At 29.4% G+C, this 22,279-nt stretch overlaps 1 protein-coding gene across 1 annotated transcript; it reads left to right on the forward strand.

The window, feature by feature from the left end:
* Positions 1–1,818: 1,818 nt before the first annotated feature.
* Positions 1,819–5,944, forward strand: LOC112711420 (UDP-glycosyltransferase 79A6). The gene is made up of 2 exons (XM_025764069.3): positions 1,819–2,518; positions 4,868–5,944. Exons 1-2 carry the CDS (start codon positions 1,930–1,932, stop codon positions 5,683–5,685), a joined length of 1,407 nt encoding a protein of 468 aa, XP_025619854.1. The 5' UTR covers positions 1,819–1,929; the 3' UTR covers positions 5,686–5,944.
* Positions 5,945–22,279: the final 16,335 nt, after the last annotated feature.

Below are 22,279 nucleotides of genomic sequence, written 5' to 3' on the forward strand. Positions count from 1 at the left end.
CAAACCATTCTTCAAACCAAGTCTTCAGGACCCAATGGTTGAGCTGGACTAGAATACAGGAAATGCCTTGAGTACTGGAAAACAAAATAAAAGCAATTAATGCCAAATAGGAAAGCAAGAAAATAAACTAAATATCAATTTTAGAAAAATAACAAATATGTAGGGTGATTAGTGGTTATATTGCACGGGGCATAAATTATGCTTAAACTTGCCATTGGCATTGGAAAATAGTAGAAAGTTTTTGCAAGGTTTCAACAGCAAAAGACTGTACATAACCCAGAACACAAATCTTGGAAAAATTTTGTTACATTTCTTTTATACGAGCAACACTAATACCTTTCAAAAAATTTAGAAGCCAACCTGGCCTCACAGCATCAAAGGAAGAGACAAACAAGGCTATCTGCATGTGTGGCAAAAATGTCAATCTCTTAGCACTTTCCACCAAAAAATAAAAATAAAACATAAAGCTACAATTCAGTTAAGCTGGCATACAAGAATGCAGCCAGATCCACAAGAAATCGCAGTGGCAATTGCGTGCATGGCAAGACATATACTTTTCTATGGAACAACTTTATGGTGTATTTGAAAAGCACTAGGTGAACCTAAAGCAGTTTTCATTGGGTGTGCATAGAGGTTTTGGTAAAATGAAAGAACAAAATCCTGAGATAACCTGCATTCTGTGTTACTCTTTAGTGCCCTTAGCTGCAACAAAATGCTTGCACCTTTAAGTGCCTCCTTGCACTGAAATCTCTTGGGGATTGGATTATGATTTTAGTTTCTGTTCAGTGTTATGCCGATGGGTCTAGATCACCTAAACATGCCTTGTTGTCCAGAGAATATACCATAATTCTTTCTGCATTTTTTTTGAAGTCACCCCCATGATAAAACATGATGTCCAACTTCTCTTCCATCTGTAAGAAATTTTAAATTTTCACTTAATACAGGCAGAATTTGAAAGCCTACTAATGCATTAAAAAAAACACTACAAGAAAATATATTTTTCCAATCCTGCATACATCTTCCTGTTTTATCCTTGTTTCATTCGAGTTAAATAGAGCAACCCCACAAACCCCAGCCAGCCTTCAAATCCTAGACACTACAATGACACCAAAACTCCAGAACCTCAACTACACTAACAACTTGCATATCATCAATCAACATTGTATTGAAAATACAAAGTAAAAAAAAAAAAGAAGGTTACCTTGAGTTTGATCACAAAGTCAGAACCTCGTGTTTCTTGTGAAGGAGGGGAAGAACGATAACAACTTTTGGTTGGATTACTTCTTCTCTCAAAATTTTCAAGCCAGCGAATACAACCCTACGGCTACGCCATTCATGGAGAGATGAAAAAGAAGTCAGAGGGTGGAAGAAGAAGAGACGAGTGAAGTGAAGTATTTGTGTTGGGAGAGAAAACTGTTTTTTCATATTAAATAACATCTAAACGGCGTCGTTTTTGACTATCAAGGGCGCCAAACTAAAACGACGACGTTTTGGACCCCTCCTACGTGGTAATCTGAGGCCACGTCAGTGCTCCGATATGACTCATCACCTGAAATATGACCAGGGACTACTTTGAGTACTCAAAGCTCTATCTGGAGGACTACAATAGAAAAATTGGGATCTTGAGGACTAAATTGAGTATTTACACGAATATCAAAAATGAATATGGGTATTACTCTGGTATCTAATTAAATTTTTGATATTACAAATTCACCCTTGCATTTTTTTTGTTATTTCAAAAAGCATCCTAGAGCTTGAAGGTCCTTTATATACTTTCCTCACCGAAGAAGCCTCCATCAATCAATATCATTATCAAGAATTAAAAGAAGTGGACCCATATATTTATGACTCAACTAGAATCTCTCCTCTGGAGAGCAAAGACCTAGTATTTAGAAATCAGAGTCAGACAGAAAGGAAAAAGAAGTAAAGATGTCTAACGATGAAGTTCACATAGTTATGTTCCCATTTCTTGCATTTGGTCACATTAGTCCCTTTGTTCAACTCTCAAACAAGTTGTTCTCTCAAACAAGAATCCGCATCACGTTCCTCTCAGCTTCATCAAACATCCCCAGAATCAGATCTACACTGAACCTCAACCCATCCATTGAAATTGTTCCACTTCACTTCCCAAATCATCATGATACAAAAACAGTAACAAGCACTGCTGAATTGCCACCACATTTGGCCGAAAACCTCGTCCATGCACTTGATCTAACACAAACTCACGTGAGGTCACTCTTGTCACAACTCAAACCCCATTTTGTGTTCTTTGACTTTGCACAAAACTGGCTTCCCAAGTTGGCTTCTGAGCTTGGAATCAAGTCCGTTCATTTCTCTGTCTACTCTGCAATATCTGATTCCTACATTACTGTGCCTTCAAGATTTGCATCTCTTGAAGATGGCAAAACCATTACTTTTCAGGATCTTATGAAACCACCCCCTGGTTACCCTCAAAGTTCTAACCTTTTTCTCAATGAGTTTGAGGCCAAGGATTTCATGTTCCTCTTCAAAAGATTTGGTGAGATCACTCAACTCTAATCTTATCTTAATACACTTTCAAAATTAGTAATGTGTATTCGATGTTTGTATATCACTTCTCACCTTTTATTTTTTTATTTTTTTATTTTATCTTTTTTCACACATAAATAAGTTTTATAACTGTGAAACTTCGGTAATACCATATAACTAAAATTAACGTTATATTTGTACGGGTAAAGTTGGAAAAAGTAATAAAGTTATCTCTAATATTTAAATTTTTAATGTTTTAATAGAATTGATAGTGAGACAAAATTGAAATAATATTAAAATTTTAAAGACTTAAATAAGATGAAAATATTAGAAAAAAAAAAAAGCAATACATTAGTCTTAGAAAAATTACCAAATCAAATAAAATGAAAATATTAGGAAAAAAAATACATTATTTTTAGAAGAATTACCAAATCAAATAAAATGAAAATAAATTTTAATGGAATAAATTACATTTATATATTCAAAATTTTTACTCGTCATAAAATATTCCTAGATGACTAGTAAATAAACTTTTAGAAAAAGAAAAAAAATGAGTATAATACATATATAATATATAATAAAGTATAAATTACATCTTTTTTATTTCTAATATATCGAATTTCTTTTAATATTTAATTTAAATAAATTTTATTTTAACTTAGAAATAAATTTTAATTTTATTCTTTAATAATATCGATTTTTTATGATATATAATTATTTAATTATTTTTTAATCACATTTAAGTAAATTACACTTAATCATATTACTTTCATTTTAAATAATTTTTTAATTTTACTTTAAAAAAATTTTACTCATCATAAAATATTTGTAGAATGATTAGTACATAAATTTGTAGAAAAAAAAAGTATGGTGCATATACAATAAAATATAAATTATACCTTCTTTTCTTTTTCGAAAATTTATATACTAGTGACATTCTACAAGTATGAATAAAAATCTTGAATTCGTAATATAATTCATTCATTTAAAATTTATTATCATTTTACTTGATTTGGTAATTTTTTTAAGAATAATGTATCATTTTTATTTCCAACGTTTTCGTCTTATTTAAGTTCTTAATGTTTTGAAATCGGTTCAATTTTGTCCCACCGTTCATTTGTTAATATATCACTAATCTCATGATAACATTAAGACAATTTTAAAATGTTAGAGAATTAAATAAAAAATTTTAAATATTAAAAACATCTTTAAAATTTATCATAATATTTAAAGACAAAAACAATATTTTTTTCTATTTTTATTTATAAAAAGTTTATTATATAATCAGTATTATTTTTATCTTTAACATTTAATTTTAATTTTTGGATTAACTTTCGATATGTTTTAACTATATTATGCGGTGAACATCTGATGTGACATTTTTTATGTTCATATAACTTATACGCCAATCTAGGATTGTCATGTATTACTGCCATATCAGTATATGATTTTCATGTTAGTATTCTTGTTTAACAGTTGAGTGATGATATATAATTAAAATATATTTAAAAATAAAATTAAAATAAATTAAATACTAAAAATATTTTTTAATTGTTTTATAAATTTTAATAACAAAAAATACACTTTATTATTCTTTAATTCTTCTTGTAAGATTGACCTTACAATGTTTTAATTTTTCATATTATTTGATAAACTTTTGACATTATAGGGGACCATTTTAATTTTAAAGTTTAATAGACCAGAATTAAAAATTATGGGTAATTCACATTCATAAATCATTTCAGCTTTAGAATTATACCAATGTCTTATTATAATTTTCGTTACATGTATGTCTTAAATAATTCTATGTAAATTGAAACAATTGAACTCGATTTATATTTTTTGGATATAAATCAAATCAATTAAGGTCGAATTTAGGGTGATACATGGTAAATCAAATGAATTGGATTTGATTTAATATATGAGCATTTGTATTCAATGTATATCGATGGAAATTTCTAACATAAGTAAATAGAATCTAATAGTGTTGTTCAACGCTATATAGTAGTATAAATCGAATCAAGCTAATTTATGTGTCAATTAGATTCGATTTACTAAGGAAGCTAAGTATTCAGTAAATTGTATCAGTTTACATTGAATACAAATTGCTCATATACTAAATCGAGTCTAATTCATTCGATTTACTATATATCACTCTAAATGGACGCCAATTGATTCGATTTACATTGAGGAGGTGTAAATTGAGTTCAGTTGTTTCGATTTACATAGAATCATTCATGACATACATGTAACAAAAATTAAAATAAGATATTAGTGTAATTTTGAAGCTGAAATAGATAACATTTCCTTTAATATATATTAGCATATAATATTTTTATTTGTATGGTGCAAAACTTAGGTGAGAACTCAATAAGTGGCTACGAGAGAGTGATGCAAAGCCTCAGTGAATGCTCATTTGCATTGTTCAAGTCATGCAAGGAAATGGAAGGACCCTACTTAGACTACATAGAAAATCAGTTCAAGAAACCAATTCTATTAACTGGTCCGTTAGTCCCATTAGAGCCATCAAATGACGTTCTTGATGAAAAATGGTCAAAATGGTTGGAAAAATTCCCACCAAAATCTGTGATACTATGCTCATTTGGAAGTGAAACATTTCTCAATGATGAACAAATCAATGAGCTAGCAACTGGGTTAGAACTCACTGAATTGCCATTCATCTTGGTCCTGAATTTCCCGTCAAATCTTAATGCTGAAAATGAGTTACAAAGAGCACTGCCAAAAGGGTTCTTGGAAAGGGTTAGAGAGAGAGGTTTTGTTCACACTGGTTGGTTGCAACAACAACTTTTGTTGAAACATAAAAGTGTTGGATGTTATGTGTGTCATGGTGGATTCAGTTCTGTGATTGAAGCTATGGCCAATGATTGCCAACTTGTGTTGTTGCCTTTCAAAGGTGACCAATTCTTCAATTCTAAGCTCATAGCTATAGATTTGGAAGCAGGGATTCAGGTCAATAGAAGAGATGAAGATGGGTATTTTGGTAAATGTGATATAGTGAAGGCTGTGAAAATTGTCATGGTGGAAGGTGACAAAGATCCAGGGAAGAACATTAGAAAGAATCACATGAATTGGAGGAATTTTCTTTTGAATGAGGGAATTCAGAACAAGTTTATCACAGATCTTGTTGCCCATTTGAAGTCTCTGGCATATGCCTAGGTCTTCATATTTTGGTCGAACAATAACCCGAATATTTTGTGAACATCTAAAAATAAGTGTTTTAATTAAGTATTTATTTGTTGTTGAAAATTTATGTACAGTTGATCGCTAAAATAGTTAAATAATTTGACAAATTTAACTAAATTGTCATCTAACTACTATCAGCTGTTAATTTTAGATAAAATTAATTGTACCTAAATTTTCATCTTATTTGTTTTTTATTATTTTAATAAAATTGTAAGTTTTATTATTGTCTTCATTAAAGTTGATAAGTATCTAAATAAATCCTATAAGACATTATTAAACAACAATTGTTGTGTTTCTACATTATTGTTTTACTTAGCTTTGAGTATTATAATGTTGACTTTTGCTTCAAATCAAAAATGGAAAAAACATGGTAAACAATTTCACGAGTTTTTTTTTTTTCTTTTGGATGAACTATAGATTTGTTTATGGTAGGAAAGTTAAATTTGGTCATTAAAGGACCAACCTTGAAAATACTAAATTAGTGGCTCAGATGCATCCACGTAGATTTTTCTTTTAAATTATGGCCCACTAAGAATTACAATTTACAAAATAACTAGTGTATGTTTTCGTACTATGCATGGGATAATACATAAAATTATATTAAAAATTTTATTAAAAAATTAAATAATCTATATAATTATTATTATTATTATAAATATTTTATAAAGTTATAATTAAAATCAAATTCTTAAAATTTTTAATATTAAAATATTAAAAATAATTAGTATTTATCTTAATTAATTTGAGTTTGTTAAATGATCATCTCACTCGTCCGCTTAAACAACTATTAGGAGTTAGAATCTCGTCTTGTATATATAGCAATTCATTGGCTAGCGATAAACCCTTAATAAAAGGAGTATCAATACGTGGTTAGACTTGGCAGGAGGTTTCGAATACGCAGGTACCCGACCCGTCTATACCCGGATGAAAAGGGTAATAACTTGACTCGAGTCGGGACAGATTTTGCTTAAGATAGGTATCGTCGGGTTTAGGGTGTACCCGCCCCGAATATATACATATAAACACTTTTTAGTAATTAGGATTTGCCTCACATCACACATGATTCATAACTTCAGTCTATACTCTATAGCTATGCAACATAAACTCAATCATCCTCACCTAAAATCTTCTTCTTCTCGACTTCTTCACAAAAAAACCACATAGCTCCTGTCATGTTGTTGCTGAGTCCATCGCCGCTTAACTATTCACAACTCCCATCTTCCTTCACAGCCAGAGATGAACTCACGTTTAATATAGAGTGGCATTTGCCCCCACAATTTTTTTTGAAAAAAATTAATACTTATATACATATGTACCACTTATTATATTATATTTGTCTCAAAATAAAATATAAATAGTTCTTTTGTATTTTATGTTAAAAAATATTTTGTTAAACTTAACACATAATAATAATTATATTGTTAAATTTAATTTAGTATGAAAAATAAATAAATACACTAAAAAATTAGTGATAATTAATTATATTATATTAGTTAATTAATTAATAATTAAATTAAAACTTAGTTTTCTAATTAAATACAACTTAAATTATTAGTGATTTTTTAAAAATTGTTTAAGATAAAAAATATATTTTCTATGTATTAATATATTGTAATTATTTTGGTTAAAAAATTTATTTATACTATAAAAATTATAATAAGTAGATTTGACAATTAAGTAAAATAATTGTTTAAAAATATATATAAAAAATAATATTTAATCATGCTAAAAATAAAAAAGTCCTTATAAATATATTTTTGTTATTTTAAATATTATACTATGTGTATAAATTATATTTTTATTATTTTAAATATTATAATAATGATTGTGTGTATATTTCTAGTTCTTATCGATATGTATTAGATAGTTCTAATTTTAAATTTTGAATATATCTAAACCAATTTAGATTGATCAAGTGATCAACTTAGTCGTCCGCTTAAATAAGTATTGAGGGTTCGAATTCTGTCTCGTATGTATAGCAACTCGTTGCCGGCCAATTGTAGATTCTTAAATGGAATTCAAATTCATGACGGATTAGTCCTTAACTTGTTGAATATCGTGGGAAGCAAAAAAAATTATCTATACCTAAATTTTATTATATTTTTGTCCCCATTACTAAATTTTTCTGGGTTCGTCACTATTCACAGCTTATGTCATCATCGCTGCTCATCCCGTTACCGTCGTTGTTGAGCCCGTCGCCACCATTCTCATGCCGAATTTCTTTTCTCTAGGTAAATTTCTCTCTCTCTCTCATTGTGAGTCTGTTAAATTCTTCTATTCATACATTGATATTTAAATTATAAAAAAATTAATTTTCATATTTTATAAAATATCATACTGGCGGTAATTGTAAATATGACGCTATTTAAAATTAAATAAAGTAACATAGATAAAACAAATAAAAAAAATAAAAAATTACTTAATCTTATATAAAATTTACCTATAAAATTCTGTACCAAAAAATAATTTAATTTTAGTATATTAATAATATAAAATATTTTATATAATCATTCAATTCAATTAGATTTATCTATTTAGGTCATTATTGAAAATAAATTTAAGATACTAACATACAATTACTTTAAATTAAGCAATAATTATCAATATTATATAAAGGACACACTATTTTACTAAGAATGATTGCCATAAGGAATAATTTTTCAATTTTCTATACTAATATTAGAAAGTTTATATAATACTATATAATAATATTATCATTATTAATACTATATGATATCAAAACAAAAAAAATCACCGTGCTAATATAATATTATTAATATTATATAAATCATATTTGTATTTATTTTTCTGTGCATATATAATATTTAATTAACATATTAAGACATATATAATATTTTGTTAATACATATATAATATAAAGTGATTTATAAATTATTATTAATTCGTATATAATGTATAATTAAATTTAATAAATTTAATTAGAATAAATAATAAATTATTTATTTTATTTCAGACTTTATAAATGAATAAATTAATTAACTAATATAATAAATTATAATTAATGTAGTAAAATTAATTAAGTAATATATATTATAATAAATTATATTAATATTTAAATATCTAATCAAATCAATTAGTTGATATAATTAAGTTATGGTAATAAATTGTATTGAATGAGTTAAAATAATTAAATCAGAAAACACTTTCTAGAACATGTCACGTAAGCTCCATCATTAAGTGCAGACATCCAATTTTTATATAATAGAATAGATTTTGATCTGATTTTTAATTTAGTGTACTACGGTTCAATTCTATGTGTTTTGAAGGCTTCCAAATCAAAATCTAACCCTCTTGATAAAGAAGAAAAAGCTGGTGGTGATAAATCTGAAGTGTTTGATGTCAATGATGATTAAAAAAAAAAAAAAGCAGCAAAATTGGACTATATTCTGAAACTTTCAATTTCTCATTTGAATGGCTGTGTTTGTCATTATTAGCACTTATGTCTGGTTTTTGTGGAGCAAGAAAGTGAAAAAACTTGAAACTTTCTAGTTTCTAGTGAGGGAAGAGTTTGAGTACAAAGTGGTTATGAGGTTGTTGGTGAAGGATAATACCTATAATGTTGATAATGATAGTATTGCTTTCATAGTTGTTCCTCTTTTTTGAGTTTAAAACCACCTCTCTTTCCATCTTCAATTATCACAAATATTTATAAAATTATAGGCTTAAATTAAAAGCTTTTTTGTAAAAGACATAACCAAAAACAACTCCACAATTGATAAAAAAAAGTTAGATACTATTCTAATCTTTTAAAAAACTAAAATATACTTTTACTAGGTTAAATTTTTTTTTATAAATTATGTCTCGTAAACTATATGGCTCATGAATTAAAAGAGAAATGATGTCAATTTAATAGTTAGAACATCTAAAATAGTTGACACACTATCAAAACGACATTTTTATTTTGATTGAGAACAAAAAAAATCTTATTATTTTATCATTGTCTAGAGTAATAAGAGAGTGCCAAGTTATCGGCTCATCATTCTATTTAGTAAGGGTCTATTTGCAAAATTTCAAAAAATATTTTTTTTCAGTTTTTAATTTATAAAAAATTATATTAATTGTGTTTGATACAATTTTTTAGATATATTTTTAATTTTTTTAAAAAAATTATTTTATCACTCTTATTTATTACATAATTTTAAAATAAATATTTTTATAATAATTTTTTAAAGATAAAATAATTTATTTATAAATTACTATTAATAAAAATTCTTATATTTTAAATTTTTTAAAAAAATTTATTTAAAAAATTTATCCAAACTGAGTCGAAGAATTATTATATTGTCCGTCTGTCTGAAGTTCCATCATAAAAATAATAATAATGTAATTAAAATATCAGAAACCAAATTAATATACGGCGTAAATCTTAAAAACATGGGAATTTATCTGATTTCACTTGTCCTTGATTTTATCATTAAAAAAATAGTTATTATGTATTTTTTTTTTGTTTTTCACGGTATCCCCCAACCCGGAAGGCCAAGGACTAATCCGCCGCGGTACTAAGCTCCATTTAAGGATTTGTCGCTGGCCAATGGATTGCTGCATGCACATGCACAAGGCGAAATTCGAACCCCCGACACTTACTTAAGCGGACTAGTGAGCTAACCACTAGACCAACCCAACTTGATTTAGTTATTATGTATTCTAATAATAATTATAAGACACCTAGAACTTAAAAAAAAAAAAGTTACCAAAACAATTAGTCACAAAAAAAGAGACATGGCATAATTAAGGTGGGACCAGCGACTATCCCTAAAAGGCGGCATGTCTATCATGTGCACATTAAAAAAATCAAGATGTGATTAATTAGTTAAAAAATTATAACCACGTTTTAATTAATTAATTTAATAAAATAATTTTAAAAATTATATCTACATATGTTAAAATTGATTAATCAAAATTAAATTTGAAATCAATTTTTAACTGATTAAATAAAACCAAAACCAAATTTAAAAAATCTCAATTTTAACTTTTTAGATTAAAAATTTAATTTAAAAAATATATTTTTTTTTGTTAAAAATCGATTTTTGTTCAAAAACTCTTCTAAAAACCAATTATCTATAAAAAAAATTAATTACTTTTAAAATCAATTTTTATTTTTATAATCAATTTTTATTGTTATAATCGATTTTTAAATTTTTTAATTAGTTAATAACCAATTTTATCATATAAAATTAATTTATTTAATTAATTAAATTTAAATATTTAATTAACTAAAAAATAAATTTGATTTTTGGATTAATCAAATTATATACATTGTCTATGTAAATTTAATGGTATTGACTTGATTTATCTAAATTTGGGTTCAAAGAAAGGACGTCGGTATACTTCTTTAAAGTTATTTAAAGAGTAAAAACCAAAATTAATAAATAATAATAATATTTTAGTATTAATAAATTTTTATTCTTTAATAATTTTTGAGAATTATATTATTTTTATTAAATAAATTAGCCTATTTGTCGTTTTTAACCAAAATTTTAATATTATATTAAACAAATAATTAAAATCACTATAAAAAGGTCTATGGTTACGGTAAAAAATTGTCACCATAGCTAATAAAAAAGGTGACTATAGATCTATAGTTACGGTTTTTTACTGTGGCATATTCTCTTAAGGTTATAAGTCTATTATCACAGTTTTTTTTAATCTATAGTCACGGTTTCTATGGTCATGATTTCAATTTTCAAATTCTGACACTTTAGGCCACATTTTTTCACCATGACCATAGGTTAATCTATAGTCACGCATAAAAACCGTGACCATAGCATCTATGGTCACCCTTCCTTAAAACCGTGACCATAGCCTTATCTATGGTCACCCCACCTTAAAACCGTGACCATAGCCTTATCTATTTGCCGTGACCATAGCCTCTATGGTCACCCCATTTAAAATCGTAATCATAGCCCTATCTATAGCCATGGTTTTCACCATGACCATAGCCTCTATGGTCACCCCTCCTTAAAACCCTGGCCATAGTCCTATTTATGGTCACGGTTTTTCGCCATGACCAAGCCTCTATAGTCACCCTACCTTAAAATCGTGACCATAGTCTTATCTATGGTCACGGTTTTCACCGTGGCCATAGCTTATCTATGGTTACGCCTCCTTAAAACCGTGACCATAGCTTTATCTAGTGTTTTCATCGTGGCCATAGCTTATCTATGGTCATAATTTTTACCGTGACCATAGCTTATTTATGGTCACTCTATTTTTAAATGGTGACTATAGCCTATTTTATTTTATGAGATTTAATTTTGTTTAAAGCATAATCACATCCCAAAATGATGATAATTACAAAATAAATCTAAAAATAAAAAATTCAATAAATCTAAATCATAAAAGTTCCATTAAAAACTAGATATCCATTACAACACTAATCAAAATAAGGTGTAATTTATCCATTACATATAATATCGGATAAAGTCTCTTATCAAAAAGTAAAGAACACATCAAAATAATACATTTAGATAACCAAAATCATTATAAGACTCATCCCATCTTATATTTGTTTAGAACATATTTTCTTCACATCATGTCCTCCTGCTCCTGCTAGCAAAAGAAATAAACATGTTAGAACAGAGCAAAAATATTTTGATGATGAAATATAGTTGAGTAATGAATATGGAGCACAAGTTAAAACTAATAATTAAACTAATAACAAAAGACCTAAATTAAAACTAATTAAACTAATAACAACAAAAATTGGAGTTTTCTTAAACATTTCAACTTTCAGATCAGAACCCATTTCTTAGAAAAAGCCTTGATGCCTACAATATATGTAGCAAAACAAACAATTTCGGATAAGAAAGAAACATTAAACAAATCACATCAACATTCAATTTTTTCGTTAGTTAATAGATAACATCATGCATATATTAAACCCTGAAATCTTAATTGATGGATACCATTTAACTAAAAAGTAATGTGAGCAAGCATCACAATGCCTTACAATAACACAATTACGCTAAAAAGAAAAAAGAATATTCAGCACTTACATCATAAACCAACTTGTGTTAGTAGATATTATTACATAAGCATAAGCATTCTAAGTAATACAAGCATTCGAATATAGTCTTTCTAACTCTTACCTATTTATACGGACTCAGATTCATAAGGTCAAAACCACAAATCTCAGATTTCTGAAATCCCTTAACATGAGTCACCCCTTTTACACAAAGAAGCCAAACCCAAAAAGCTCATATCTTTAACTATGGGTAACACACAAAACAAAGAACCCAAATCTACCCAATTCTCAAAAAGTAAACTTTTTATATCAAAAACAGCGAATGCTTTCTGGGTATGGCAAATGTGAGTGTAAATCTGAACTTCAATGGTGGTGGATGATAATTGAGAAGAAGATTAACAGTTTTAACAACAAATACACACATATGATAATAGAAACTTGAATAAGCAAAAATAGTTTTAACAGTTTCAATTCAATTAAAATAAATTATTATTTTTACCAGCTATATTAAAAATTCAAGCTAAACTAATGCAACCTTAATACATACAAACAACACCACTGCTTTAGCTTCTTGCCCATGTGCTTCAACATTAAGCGACAGTACTTTTGTACCCTCTACTTTCACCGTCTTCAACTCTCCTACCATCACTAGCTACTATTACTTATTAACTCATTTAACTCCTTAATATAAATACTACCTACTAATCAAATCAAATGCTATTTTTTATTATCACCTCTTCTACTAAGCTTCATCATCTTTATTATCTCGTTTTCATTTTTAATTTTTTTCCCAAAAAATTCATACTTTATGAAAGCACTACTGATTTATTTGGTATTTATTATCTATTTTATACCAATCAATATCATATTTTCTATTTAAGATAGATCAGATTGCTGGTTCATGGCATTTTCAATTCAAAAAGTTTCTTTTGTTTGTTTTCATAATGTCTATCTTCTATCATTTTCATTCCGAAATCCTCAGTTCTACAAGAAATCAGAAATAGTCAAACAAATAAGTCTCCGTCACCGAATTAGAGAAAACATGTAGAACTTACTGGTATAAACATTTCAGCACAAGCTTCAAAATCCCCAAGAGTTCCTTGGATAAAAAGCAAAGTAGATTGCAAGCCTAGAACAAAGCAAATAGCAAAAAACCAAAATCAGGAATGTGGTAAGAACCTGACCTATATACAACGTCCTTGAATGCCAACAAACATATTAAGACAGAATATAAACTTGTCAAAGTAATGAAAGTTAAGCATAATACATAGAAAAACTTGAATTCTCTAGGGAGGCAATGAACATATAAAGTTAATTTTACATTTTTTATGCTTTCAGCTTGATGTGAAACACGCAACTCAATAAAATTTGAACAAAGCCATCAATAAAATTGAACAAAAAAATTAAGAGCTATCAGCAACCATCAATTACAAAACAAATCCATCAGCAAATTTGAACAAAAAAAATTAAGAGCTATCAGCAACTAGTAATTACAAAACAGAGCCATCAGTAAATTTGGAAAAAATTTCAGACTAAATCATTAAATTCGAAACAAAAGAGTTGGAAGAAGATGCTGATAAATAAGTCAGCATCAACAGAAGGTGCAGTTACTACAAGAAGATATTAAAAGAACACTTTGAGATTGGCTCTCATACAACTCTCACTGTGACAGAAATAGCAGAGAAGAGCTGGTCAACAAAGTAGTCAGCTTAGAATCTGCTGTGAGGATTTTGTAGGGAGATGGAAAGCACAAACTGATGAACTTAATGCTCTTATTAAAGTTCTTGAATATGATAACAGTAAAACAAGTTAATGCTCTTATTAAAGTTTTTGACAAAAATTTCAGACTAAATCCAGCAATTACAAAATAGTAAAACACTAAAACAGAGATGTATGTATACTGATGAAATTAGAACAACTTGGCAGAGATCAACAAAATTGGAATAAAACAAAGGTAAAAGCATGATAGGTTCAGGAATTACAAAATTGAGACCAAGACAAGAAGGATGGTGATGCTGGTGCTAGCATTCACGGCCGGAACCCTTAACAGAACGACAGTAGCTTCAAAGGGGCTGAGATAGAAAACACTAATGGAAGAGGGGCGTAATTTGAGGAGTAGTAGTGGCGCTCATGGCTCTGGCAGCAAAGACGCGATACCGGTTCATCTCCAGCGACGGCGAGCTACACTGACGGCGACTGGGTACGGCAGCAGTGACAGAATTTGCTTTCCTTCTCTCATGCGCTTCATTGGCTTCTGTCAATCTCTCTCTCTCTCTCTCTCAGCGTTGCTCTCCCTTTCTCCTTCAAGCTCGACGGCAGCGGCAACGCATGGCAGTGACGAGGACGAACGACGTGAACGTCTCCGTCGATCTTTCTCGACACCTCTCCCTCATCCCTGTTCAAGCGGCACCAGGGCGGACTCCACGAAACAGTGGCGACGAGTGTACAGGGCGCGATGACTTCCTTCCCGTCTCTTCTCCCTCGATTCCCCTTCTCCCTTCTCTGTTTCTTTTTTTCCCTCAAGCTTCACCTTCATTCTTCCCCTTTCTGAAGGTATGTATGCGTTTATTGTTTGTGAAATTAGGTCAGAATTGAGTTTTAATTTGTAAAATTAGAGTTTGGGTAAAATATACATGAGTAATATAATGATTTTACAAAATATTTATGACAGAATTACAATGTAGAAATTAAATATAATATTATAAAAATTAATTTCGAAACACATAATTTTATTTATCAATTTATTAATGAGTTTAAATAATTATTTTCAATTTAAATTATAAAATGAACATACTAATCACATTTTATAAAATTTGGTTTAAATTCGATAATATCAATTATTCATATTATATGATATAATTTTTCATTATTGTTCTATTACTAAAACTTTAATTCTAATTTATATAAAATAACTAATTATAGTAAAGATTGTACATAAACATTAATTAACTTAAACTCAATGCATTTATAAAGATTAATTTAATCATTCCTAATAAATTAACCTCTAAGAGTTTAAATTAATAAAATAAACCATAATTTATTCATAATAGAAATTTCTTAAATTTAATTATATAATACTCTCATTTAAAATTTTAATATTTAAATTAAATCATATAAAATTATTATTAGTTTTAATTATTAAAATTTTTAAATTTTAAAAAGATAAAATATTTAAAATAATAAAAAATACATAAAAATCTTAATTAATTAAAATTCAAATGATTAAAACTGTGACCATAGACTCCTTTAGGTTACTCCTCAAAACCATGACCATAGACCCCTTTTAGGTCACCACCCGAAACTGTGACCATAAACCCCTTTTAGGTCACCATTCCGAAAAATCGTGATCATAGACTCTTTTTGGCCACTATAAAAAATCGTGACCATAGACCCCTTTAGGTCACCCCTTAAAACCGTGACCATAGACCCCTTTAGGTCACCTCTCAAAACTGTGACCATAGGCCCTTTTAGGTCACTCCCTAAAACCGTGACCATAGACCCTTTTAGGCCACCCATCCGAAAAATCGTGACCATAGACCCTTTTTGGTCACTGTAAAAAACCATGACCATAGACACCTTTGGAGTGTTAGGCCACCCATCCGAAAAATCGTGACCATAGACCCTTTTTGGTCATGTAAAAAACCATGACCATAGACACCTTTAGGTCACCCCCAAAACCGTGACCATAGACCCTTTTAGGCCACTCCCAAAACCATGACCATAAACCCCTTTAAGCCACCTCTAAAACCGTGACCATAGATCCCTTTAGGTCACCCCCCAAAACTGTGACCATAAACCCTTTTAGGTCACCCTTCCAAAAAACCGTGTCCCTAAACCCCTTTTTTGTCACTGTAAAAAATTGTGACCATAGACATCTTTAGGTCACTCCCAAAACTGTGACTATAGACCCTTTTAGGCCACCCCCAAAACTGTGACCATAGATCCCTTTAGGTCACTCACCAAAACCGTGACCAAAGACCCTTTTAGGCCACCCTTTTTTAAAAAACCGTGACCATAGCCCCTTTTTGGTCATTGTAAAATAATGTGACCATAGACCCTTTTAGGTCACCCCCAAAACCATGACCATAGACCCTTTTAGACCACCCCCCAAAACCGTGACTATAGACTCCTTTAGGTCACCCCCAAAAATCGTGACCATAAACCTTTTTAGGTCACCCTTTTTTGAAAAAACGTGACCATAAACCCTTTTTGGTCACTGTAAAAGACTGTGACCATAAATTTTTTTAGGTCACCCCTCAAAACAGTGACCATAGACTCTTTTAGACCATCCACTGTGACCATAAGTACTTTATGGTCACCTTTTTCAAAAAAAAAACCGTGACCATAGCTTTTTTTTAGTCACCCTAAAAAATCGTGACCATAGAAGGGGTCACGATTTTTTACCGTGATAAAAAAACCGTGGCCATAAACCCAAAATGTTATAATGAATCTTAGATAAATTTTATTAAAAAATAATTAGGTATTGAAAAATAGTATTATAACTTAAATTTTTTTTTTAAATGACGAAAGAACCAATTTATCTGATAAGAATAATTTTTGAAAATTAAAAATACCTTTTTTTTAAATTAAAGTCTGCAATAAAAAATCCTTTCAAAATCAAATTGAGTATTTATTCTGATTTAAATTGTATCATTTTAAGTTGGTAACTCACACAAAAGGTTTCTATAATTTTAGTTTAAAAAATTGATAATTTTTTTAAGAAGGTTTGTAATTCTTAAAAATAAGAAGAAACATAAAACTAGAGATGGAAAACAGTGAGATCCAAAACATTATCACTCTTCAAATAAATAAATAAATAAATGGTTGAATTACCTTTGCTTGCCAATTTAATAATGAGAAATTATAGAAAATTAATTTTAGTTAATTAATATTAATCTTTTTTTTAATTTTAATCGTTTTAATTTTTTTTTGAAAAATTTAGAATTTAAAATTTAGAATTAAAGATATATAATTTATAATATAAATTTTAAAATAAAAATAATTTTTAAAAAAATTAACGAATATTGATGAAAATAATTTGATTGGGAAGTATTATTCTTTAATAATATATCTTTTAGTGAGTGAAGTGATCAAGTGGTAATGGGATGAAACTCCAAATTGTGTCAGTATGTATGGATTTCAATGCTTACTAGACTTACAATTGAAAGTCTTAGAACTTAGAAATTTCATTCGGATGATATTATAGAGGTCCCTTTATATATTTTCACCTTGAAGACAGCTCTCTCTTTTCTTCTCGGGTGCTTTGTACCTTGAGTCTAGCCATGACTTTAAATATTTTGTCTCAAGTTTTGCTAGACAAAGAAATACTACAAGCACTGGAGAATTCTTTGAGTCTGTGCTTCTTTTCATTCTTCCCAATTAGTGGTACTCAAAGCCTTTGACTTCTCTTTTATTTGCACTTGTCTTTGATTCTAAATGTTCTATTTCAAGACTTTTCTTGGCACAGTCACACCACAAGTACATAACTAGGAAAACAACTCTTTGAACTTTTATTATTTTTAAACTTCCTAACCATTAGTGCTCAGAGTCTTGAGCCTTGCTTTTTGCTTTTCTTTTTCTTTTCTTCTCTTGATGTTTCTTGGTTTTATTGGTTTTTGAGAACCTCCATAATGCTTCTCTAAACTTCATTTCATGTCTTAGAGCTCCCATGCACGTTTTCGTAAACATGTAACCTCATGACACAGCCATACTATCAGAACCTCCACTTCTCTTAATCTTTACTTGCCCCAAATTTTAAAATTTTTTAAACTTTTTTCTATTTAAAAACTCTTTGTTGCATGCTTAAAGATATTGGGTGCATGTAATTTCAAAAACAAGGTGAAGCAAGGACGATTGAATCATGATTATCAAAACAAATACAAGATATAAGAAATAAAAGCTTAAAGATAGAGTTACCTCTCTTTTCATCATCTTTTAGGCTATGTAGAGCATGACCTCCAATACCAAATTTAAAGTGGTTGTTTGTCCTTAAACAACAAAGAAAAATAGTGTTGGTGGAATTATGAATAATCATGATTAGCTAGTAAAAACAAATAAGTGATACAAGGGCTTATTCAAATAAAACAAACGAAATTAAAAATAAAACGAAGGAAAAGACAAAATAAAGCAAAATAAACATGTTGCTAATGTATTGGCATGGGCGGTGGACCTTACATAGGTGAAGTGTGGTAACCCCAAACTTATTATGACACAACCAATGAGAGATTTGACCAAGTAGTCAGTAAAATGCAAGCATCATATTAGTATAGCAATACCAAACTTAATCTATGAAACACATATGCAACATGAAGTAAAGCAAAAAGAAAGATGAAAAGAATTACTTAACGTCGGGTTGCCTCCCAACAAGCGCTCTTTTAACGTTATTAGCTTGACGTATGGTTCTTAAATTTTTTTGCTCTTTTTCCAGTTGGTTAAGAGAAATGACTTCAGTGGACATGAAAAAAAAGGATACCCACCAAAAATAACCCCTATACAACTCTTTGATTCACTAGGACCAAAGAAAGCATATTCAAGTATTGGAAAGAGAGACTTCAATTCATACGTGGGTAGTGCATTCAAATTCTCATTCCCAGAAGCTTGCATGCATAGAGTTAAAGGGACTTGTATGGCTTACTCCTTAGTTATTGAAATGTGTAAGTATGGAGTGTGCATGGCTTCCTTCTTTGTTTGTGTATCTTTCTCTTCTTCCATGTGTGAGGTGGAGAGTTCTCTAATTTACTAGAGTATGAACTTCTTTGATTGATTTTCTCATATTCTTCTGTAGGATCTTGCATTGTATCTTTTGGAAAAGAATTTGCTTATTTTTCTATCATATGATTGGTAATCAATTCCACATGTTTTTCTATATTTTTTATGCTACCTCAAGTGGATTGAGTAAACTTAGCAATACTTTGAGTAAACTCAGCAACAGTGTTCTCTAGGTTTTTCAATGCCAGCTCAACAGATGATAGTTCTTAATAGGAATAAAGAGATGATGTTTTTTATAAGAATAAAAAGGTAATGGTTCTTGATATGAACAGAGAGATGATGGTTCTTGGTATAAATAAGGAAATAATGATTCTTGATAAATGGGATATGAAACACTAAAGTTTCCTTGTTCTTGACTTTTCCAACCAAAATTTGGATAGTTCCTCCATCCACAGTAATATAAATCATTCCTTGAGTGTGAGTAGTAACTCATGTGATATCTCTCTCTTATTTTCTTTAGCAAAAAATACCAAACTGAATTAAACGTAACATGTGGTAAAAAGAAAACAAAGAAAAAAGAACACTGCTTTACTTGCCATACCCCTTCGGACTTCTGTCTTTCTCCAAAAAAATTCAACTTGCAAAGAAACAATCTTACGTGCTATTGCTTTTGGAATCTTGAAAATACTCAGGTAGTACATTGGTAAATTATCAAGCACTGATTTGATTAGCACAAGTTTTTTTGGCTTTGGAAAGGAGTTTACTCTTCCATCCTTTGAGTCGTTCTTCTATTTTTTGAATAACTAGCCGCCATGTCTCTAACTTCCTAGGATTTGCACCAAGTAGAATATCCATAGATTTATTGGTAGATGTACGATTTTACACCCGAGGATTGTACAAGCTGTCATAGTTCTCTCTTTACTATAATTTATACCGAGAACCGTAGATTTGTCAAAAATTATCTTTAGACCTGACAATACCTCAAACCCCTTCAAGATTCTTCTGTAATTCCTAACAGTCTCAACATCACATGGACAAAATAAGACTGTGTCATCGGCAAACTACAAGTGGGTCACTGCAATTTTATATTTGTCCACGTAAAGTGATCTCAAACTCTTTTCATTTCTCAATCCACTAAACACCTCATTTAGGACTTCCGCAACTAGAATAAATAAGAAAGGCGACAGAAGATCACCTTGTCTCAATCCTCTCTGAAAAAAAATGGTTTAGTTGGAGTGCCGTTTACTAGGATCGACATCGAAGCGTCGAGGTATACTTTTATCCACTCCCTCTATAGTTCTTTACACCCCATGGCTTGCAGCACCCTATCCACTAAGTCCCACCTCACCATGGCTTTCTAAAAATCCAATTTAATGAGCCAACATGGTCTCCTACTCTTTCTAAACCAATATACCATTTCGCAAGCCGCCATCATGGATTTTTCTTCCCGTTACAAATGTCGTTTGTACCTCCTCTACTAGTTTTGGTAGCACCCTCCTCAACCTCCTAGCAAGAATTTTTGTTGTACTTTGTACATATATTCCACTATACTAACAGGTCTGTAATCCTTCAGGTCATTATTTTTGCCTTTTTTAAGGGCAAGAGTAACCCAAGTCAAATTTACAGAATTTGAGATAATCCTTTTCATGAAGAAGTCTAAGATCGTCTTTGTAAAATCCTCCCTAATTATATCCCACATATTTCTAATAAATTTAAGGTTGTATCCATCCGGCCCCAGCTTTTTTGTAGGCTTGCAATCCCAAACCACATTTTTATATTTCCTCGTTAGATAGGAACCTTTCTGGCCAAACAACATCTTCATTGCTTACCCTTTACAACAGTAAAAGACAGGGTACACATTCTCCAAATATAATGCCTTGAAAAATCTTCTCATTTATTTCATAATTCGTTCCTTTTTTTTATATCATCGTCTCTTTATCTTCAATGACTCATCTCTTTTTCTTTTCTTCCTACTCTTCGGAATCGCATGAAAGAACTTAGTATTTCTATCTATGTGTTATGCATATTTAGACCTCAATAACTGCTTTCAATAAGCTTAAGACATGTGTTTATAGTTGAAAAATAGTATGAACATATGTCGTAAGCTTATTACAATTTCAAACCATCTTAATTTCAGAATGCCTTGGAACAAAAGAAGAAAAAAAGTAAGCTTTTATTTTTAAGTTGGAATAATTAAAAAACTCTTATAGAGATTATTAAAAGTTCTGGGGTGGACAGTCTATACACGATTTCTTGAATGAGTTCTGGTATTAATCTTTGGTTTGAGAAAAAGAGTATTTTTTTTAATATAAAATTATTGAGTAAGATAAAATTTTAGATTTTTTTATGCTTTAGTATTTTTCTTTTTTTTTTTTTACTATTTTTTAGTTTCTTTTATCGTTTAAATGGGTTTTAGCCTTTTTGTATAAAGTATGATATTTCGGTTTTTTTTTAATTGGAAAAAAAAGAAATACAAAAGAGAAGGAAAAAGAAAAGTTAAATTAATTGGTTAATTTTATGTCTAAGCTAATAAGATGATAAAGTTCATTCTAAGATTGATATTATTCCACATATTACATTGCCTTTGAGATAGCTATTCTGACCATATGATTAGTAATATAGTTGGCAGATCCAACTAATGTTTGCCTTCCAACTCATAATCTTTTGAATTTTATGTTCTAAATCTTTTTATAAATTGGTATCATCACTTTGTCTTTTATACACCGTAATATTCTAGTTGTGTGACGATAACTTTTCAACTAAGTGTAAATAATGTATAATATGTGATTAAATAATTTATTGTAATTTTAATAACCAAATATGATAGACTCCATTATCAATTTATTTACATAAATACTTCGACAACAATACAAT

Source organism: Arachis hypogaea, chromosome 9 (genome assembly GCF_003086295.3).
Source record: "Arachis hypogaea cultivar Tifrunner chromosome 9, arahy.Tifrunner.gnm2.J5K5, whole genome shotgun sequence".
NCBI classification, from domain to species: domain Eukaryota; kingdom Viridiplantae; phylum Streptophyta; class Magnoliopsida; order Fabales; family Fabaceae; genus Arachis; species Arachis hypogaea.